The sequence below is a fragment of the Bison bison genome, unplaced genomic scaffold (assembly GCF_000754665.1).
Source record: "Bison bison bison isolate TAMUID 2011002044 unplaced genomic scaffold, Bison_UMD1.0 scf7180017864473, whole genome shotgun sequence".
Taxonomy (NCBI): Eukaryota; Metazoa; Chordata; class Mammalia; order Artiodactyla; family Bovidae; genus Bison; species Bison bison.
Window position 1 is genome coordinate 18977055 of NW_011495034.1, and position 6390 is coordinate 18983444.

General features: G+C 62.5%; 1 protein-coding gene across 2 annotated transcripts in view; it reads left to right on the forward strand.

Annotated features, from left to right (window-relative positions):
* The window catches only part of GNAO1 (guanine nucleotide binding protein (G protein), alpha activating activity polypeptide O), a 138723-nt gene that overhangs the window by 128112 nt on the left and 4221 nt on the right, over positions 1-6390 (forward strand). For both annotated transcript variants that reach the window (XM_010861916.1, XM_010861914.1), the window contains exons 5-6: positions 1110-1239; positions 4983-5136. In XM_010861916.1, the coding sequence (XP_010860218.1) occupies positions 1110-1239; positions 4983-5136 (284 nt within the window). The remainder of the gene's footprint in view (positions 1-1109; positions 1240-4982; positions 5137-6390) is intronic.

Consider the following 6390-nt stretch of genomic DNA (forward strand, 5'->3'; position numbering starts at 1 on the left):
CCAGAATGGCTGGGACAGTAGACCAGTAGACCCGTGTGGGGCCGCTGCCTGGCCCTGCCCAGCCTGAGGCCCAGCCCCCGCCTGCTCCCACACAGACAAAGTGCTAGGGTTCTGTCTCCATCCCCGTGAGGCTGCCTGAGGCCTCCCCTGAACCCGAGGAAGGCAGGGATGGGCCAGGCAGCCCCACGAGATGCCCCTGTGCTCTAGTCCCTCGGTCTCTCCCACTCACCGCTCTGGGCAGAAGGTGTAGAGCTGGGCTGGGGGTGCCCGACCCGCAGCAGCTGAAGAGTACATGCTGTGGAAGGGCCTCAGAGACTGTCACCAGGGCCCAGTATTTCAGATGGAGAAGCAGGGTCCAAGGGAGGCGGTGACGGGATGAGGACCTGACCTGTGTCCTTGCTCCAGGCCCGCTGTGGGCTCCGGCCTGCAGTTGCTCTCCTCTGTCAGCGGGTTGGGGCCCAGCCCACCCCGGCAGCTGTACATCAGGCCTGGGATCTGCACTCAGGGCGTTAGATGTGAGGTTGACCTCGCACTTCCAGGACCAAAGCCCCTCTACCACTGTCTCACCTGACAGCTCTCATGCCCTGGGGGATGATGTCTGAGAAGGGGTGAGGGAGGGAGGGCGCAGAGCACAGGCTTTGTCTGCAGACAGACCTCGGTCTCACCCCAACTCCCGCTGGCACCCTGCGCTCAACCCCTTGCTGCCTCACTGTGCCTCCATGTGGGAGCTGCAGGTCCCTGCCCGCCTCCCTCTGTGCCTCCCAGGCTGCTCTGGGGTTTCCACAGACCACAGACATGAACAGACATGCTTAGAAAGCTGGGGGCTCGCAAAGGCATGTCCAGCCATGGTCACCCCTTAGCGACAGCCCTGAGACATAGGGGCAGGTCTTGGCGTCGCTGTGTGGGGCTCTGCCCAGTCCTGGGACAGAGCAGTGATGGCCGCCCCGCCCCAAGGGTGCCGTGCTCAGTCCTCAGCCCGGAGCGAGGCTCCTTGGGAGGCTTGCTGTGTGCACAGCAGCCTTCCTCCCCAACCCCTCAGCTCAACCAGTGTCCCCACACCTGCTGGGGTCTCCCTACCCCCACCCGCAGCTCCCCTGTCTTCCCGACAGGCTGTTCGACGTCGGGGGCCAGCGGTCTGAGCGCAAGAAGTGGATTCACTGCTTCGAGGACGTCACGGCCATCATCTTCTGTGTCGCGCTCAGCGGCTATGACCAGGTGCTCCACGAAGACGAGACCACGGTGAGTGGCCCCCGCCCGCCCGGCCTCAGCAGCCCACGGTGGCTCTCGGGTGGAGCCGGCTGTGGCGGTAGGGGGCTCCTTTTTTGGCTAGGTTGTTCCCACCTCTCTCCTGACTTCAGCCAGTTGCCTCATGATGCCAGTGCAGTGAAGGCAGCCGTGGGCCCCATGCTCAGAGGCTGTGTGCAGACGCCAGGGGTTGGGCAGCAAGAGCCTCTTCAGTAAACACAGCAGAGTCACAGAAGCCGTCAGGTCAGAACCAAGTTAAGCAAATCCTAAATGAAACCAGGGTGCAGTCAAGCAAGAATGTATGTAAGACAGAAATAGCAGTTCTTAGCCCCGACAGCCCTCCCTGAGCAGTGGACGGGGCTGGCAGAGGGTTGGGCCATGGACCAGGGCTCATGGTGAGTGACGGGGTCGGGGGGCACAGGCCCCTCCCCTGGAGGGCGCCAGCCCGGGTTCCCACCTTCCGTCACTGCGTCTTCAGTCTGGGCCTCGGTGAACTGCCAGGCTGGGGGGAACTTCAGAGGGGGGCCCTCTCTGCAGGGGTGCTGTCTTTCTCTGGGCCTGGCCCTGGTTTGCTGCTGGATTCAGGGAGCACCCTCTCTGTCTTAGGGGTGTAACCATTATACCCGCCTGGTGGGGTGTGGGCAGTGGGGTGAGAATCTTCAAGGATTTGGAACCGTCTCTGGCTTAGCAGCCCTCGGCTGGTATTCGTGTCGTCCGTGGGGGTTGTCCTGAGCTGGGGGCCCACTGAGCTGCCCACAGAGAGGTGGGCCTGGTGGGGTCTCAGGAGACAAGCACCCGCTGAGGTGGGGCTTCTGGGCCGTGGGGTCACATCCTTGGCAATCATGAGCTCTTGTGTGTGATGCAGGCAGGCACAGAGCCCTGGCGCTGAGGTTTTGGGACTGGGGTCATCACGGTGGGCCTTGAGCAAGGCTGTCTTCCTTCTGGGTCTGTCTCATCGTCGGTCCTGCCTGCTGGTCCCACAGGGCTGCTACTAAGGTCTGCTGGGCTATGGGAGGAGGCGCCGCCGTTCTGAGAGGTCGGGGTTATGCAGTGACGGTGCTGTGGTTAGATGGGGCCAGAGCCACTGGCCGGGTGGGCCGTCAGGACTCGCGCTGCATGCTGGCCTGTCCCCCTTGCCCTTTCTTCTTTGGTCCCTGGAACACTTCTGAGCGGGGCATCAGCGGAGCCTCACAAACCCTGCCGTGTTCTGGGGCGAGGCTCTGGGACCCCAGCTGTGCAGCTCTTTCCAACGCCAGCACTGTTCTCAGTGGCCTCAGGAGCTGTGGGGGGTAAGACCCCCAGACCTGGACCCACTGACTATCCTGAAGGCCAGGTCGGCTCCCGCTGCCCGCATAAGGCACCGCGCACAGAGACCACCCCAGCACATCTCTCACTGATCCACTGTTGACCCTGCTTCTGGACCCACTGTTCACAGTCCACCTGGCCACCGTGTGGTCTGAGCTCCATTTGGTTCATCTCTTCTCCTTGCTATGCCTGGGAGTGGGAAGCAGGGCTGGTGCAGGAAGCCAATTCTGCCGTGAATTTGAAAGAAAACCAAGCAGTGGAGTGTCGAGGGCCCCAGGCCTCTTCCTGGGGACCCGCCCGGCTCAGTCCCAAGCCCCAAGTCCCTCTCAGGAAGGGGCATGCGCTGGCCTCCGGAGCATGGGCAGAGCAGAGGACCTTGGAGCAGATCTGGCAGCCACGGAGTCCCAAGCTCTGTGGCCCACAGGCCTCAGGTGAACCCGGCAGGTACGGGGCCTCACGCTCAGACGGCCCTCCCGGTCTGCCGGCCTGCCAGCCCTCGCTCTGGATCAGGGCCTGTTCTGGAGCGCCTTCCTCCTCGCCTTCCTACTTTCACTGTCTCTCTCCCATCCTCTCCCTCGGCTCCTTCTCCCCCGTTTCCCTGCCCTTCTTCACAAAGGCTGGGTCCGAGGACCTTGGGGAAGCCACAGCGTGTGGGGTCACGAATGGGCTCTTCCTGGGTTCCTTTCCCCCCGGGAGAGAACAGCAGCCTCTCCAGAGCTTGGGCGTTGGCATCACCACTCGACAAGAGCCCGCAGAGGCGGCTCCTTGCCATGGTGCCAGTGAGAATAGCGCCCTGCCTGTGTGTCCAGGGCCTGGTGGACATAGCCCGGGGTCTAGCGCCACCGCTGGCACCGTGGGAGCGTGGCGGCTGCTCCACCTGCTCCTCTGTAAAGTGGAGCCCACGGCGAGCGGCCTCTGGGCGGCTCTGAGGACCCCTGGGGCTGGGGGCTGTAAGAGTGCCTGCGCTCGCTCGGGACCCTTCGCGTAGCAGATGGCAACTGCAACACAACTCTGCCCAGGAGCTCCACTTGAGGCCAAGTGGTGGGACTCGCACGTGCTGCCCCCGGGAGCAAGAGCTCCAGCCGCTGACCCATCCTTAGTCATCCACCTTTCTCTTTGGTCAGCCCTGCTCCGCCCTCTCAGCCCAGACTGGCCGGGGTGAGAATTGGGGCTGCCTGAGAAAAAGGTGTCTGGGGGCTCCTGGAGCTTGGCCAGGAGCCATGGGGCTGGTGGCTGCCCGCCCACCAGCCGGCCACCCTGCCCGCCACAGCCCGGACCCCCGCGGCCCTGGGCCTCACTTGCCACAACTTCTCAGCAGCAGCACCGTCACCGCCGCCTGCAGGGCCTTAACTTGGCAAACCAAGGCCAAACCCATGAGCAGATTCTGAGAGACGCTGCAAGTCGGGCAGGTATGAAGCGCCTCCTTCCAGCTGAGACCGTCAGCTAAGAGTTGAAAGCAGCAGGTTCCCAGGGCACCGCCGGGTGACTTTGCTGTGAAGCCTGCCCCTACTCCCGCGTCCCACCCTCCTCACCGGCCGGCCTAGGCTGGTGCGCCCTACCTTGCATTCCATCTCCAGGCACACGATCCACAGCCCCGGGGCGGCCGTGGTCTCTGGAGCCTGCCCTGGGGGCCCAGACGGATCAGCTTGGACTTCCTGGCCTGAGACTGGTTGAACTAATTTGGAGTTTTGGGGGGTTTTTTTCCCCTCTTTCCTTCTCATGTTTTCTGGGTTTTTTATCTTCCTCTCTGTTTTAATCTGTTTTGTTGGCTTTCATCTTGGGGTTCTTCTGGCCCCTCTACTGGGAAAACAGTCTCGATAAGCAGCTCACACAGAGCTGCCCCCAGCCCAGCCACGGCCCAGGCAACCCACCCGGTCCCCAACCAGACCAAGGCCACAGCAAGAGCACTCCCCCGACGCTGTCCCCCTGGTGTCTGCTTCCAACTCTGGATTAATGCGAGGATGCCTCAGTCCTCGGTTAATGTTCCCCAGCTGAACGCGTGCATCCTCCCGCCCCTGCTGGTGGAGCCGAGTGCGACCCCCTGTAGTGCCGTCTGCATGCCCCGGGGTCCCACGTGGGCTGTGGAGGGTGGGGGGGTCCTGCCCCCGCGTGCATGGTGCATGTCCCCTCTGTGGTGGGCTGGAGTCCTCCGGCGACCTCACTGCCCCCGCCCGGGTCAGCCCTCTCTGGGGAAGGGGCAGTGTTCCCCTGCCCTGCCCTGCTCCTTGCTCCACCCCCGCCCCACCCACGTGTCGAATGCAGCAGGGACCAGGTCCTTGTCCTTGTGGGTCCTCGCGTCTGTGTCCCTGGTGGTGCGTTCAGCCGTGTTGGCAGACCGTCCCTTTGCTTGTCCCGCTGTGTCACTGGCCGCGGTGGGTCAGGGCCCCGGGCGCCGCATGGGCCTCACTCGCCTCTCCTCCGTTCTGTTGCAGAACCGCATGCACGAGTCACTGAAGCTCTTCGACAGCATCTGCAACAACAAATGGTTCACGGACACGTCCATCATCCTATTTCTTAACAAGAAAGACATATTCGAAGAGAAGATCAAGAAGTCCCCGCTCACCATCTGCTTTCCGGAGTACACAGGTAGAGATGGCCGCTTCCCACAGGGGCTGCAGGGGCCTCTCAGTCCCCCTTCACCATGTGCTGCAGATGCACCAGGCTCTGCCCCAGAGGATCCAGCACAGAGCCGAAGGCGGGTCCCCTGCCTCCCTGTAATGTGCTGTAGCAAGGGGCCCGGGGCAGCCAGCTGGGCTTCCTAGTCAGTGGAAGCAGGGCTGAAATCCTGGCGTGGCCACTTACAAGCCCTTGACCCTGGCAGCCTCTGGACCTCAGCTCGGTCGTCTGTATGTAGAGGCTGTCAGTACAGTGGTAACACCAAGATGATGCTGGGGTGAAAATGGGGCTTTGAGCTAGACAGCCCAGGGTTCCTGCCCCCACTCTGCCACTCACAGCACGTTATACAACCTCTCAGAGCCTCAGTTTCCACATCTGTGAGATGGGTAATCACCGTGATTATCGATCCCTTCCTCCCAGAGTTGCCAGGAGGACAAAGTGAGCAGGAATGAGCTTATTAGCATCGCAGTGGGGGCATAGTAAGTGCTCACTGAACACACTTTTGTGACCGTGATTACAACTGAGAAGTACCCTGAGGGCACCCCCACATGGGTAGTTATGAGTCAAAAAGCCTACTGGATGCGAGAGCCTCATGAACGGTCCTGCTCACACCTCCCTGCAGAGGACGCCGTGGCCGGCAGAGGCCACCTTTGTCACAGTTGTGGTCACCTGGATGTGGGTGGGCGGGCAGCCTGACCAGGCCCCTGTGGAGCAGCAGCGTGGCTGGAATAGCCCACAGGCCCACTGGCTCTTCAGGATGGCCAGGGCCTGGTCAGAGAGACAAGTGGAAGTGGAAGTGGGCATCTCCAGCCTGCCCAGCCCCCAGCCTGGAGAGCACAAAGGGAGTCAGAGTCCCAGCTTGGTGTAGGGGAGCCTCCAGGCTGAACCCCAACTCCCCAGGAGTGGACATGGGGGCCACGGCTCAGAGCTGGGCAAGTGGTGCAGCTCACTGTCTCTCCCCTCCCTTGAGATTCGGCTGACAGCCCCCCAGGCCAGACCCCAGCAGCACACGGCCAGAGGCGGGCTGGGCTCAGTACCCTGTGCATACACCAGTCGGCCTCTGTTTAGTCACATACGAATTGTGCAGGGTCCGTGCATCCAGCCCTAGGTGGCCAAGACTGTGACCCACAGGGCAGCAAGAAGCAAGGGAGTCAGTCACCAAGGCCAGTTTGGGGCTGATGAGGTCCCAGGGACCCTCTCCCTCACCTCCAGCACAGATTTAGG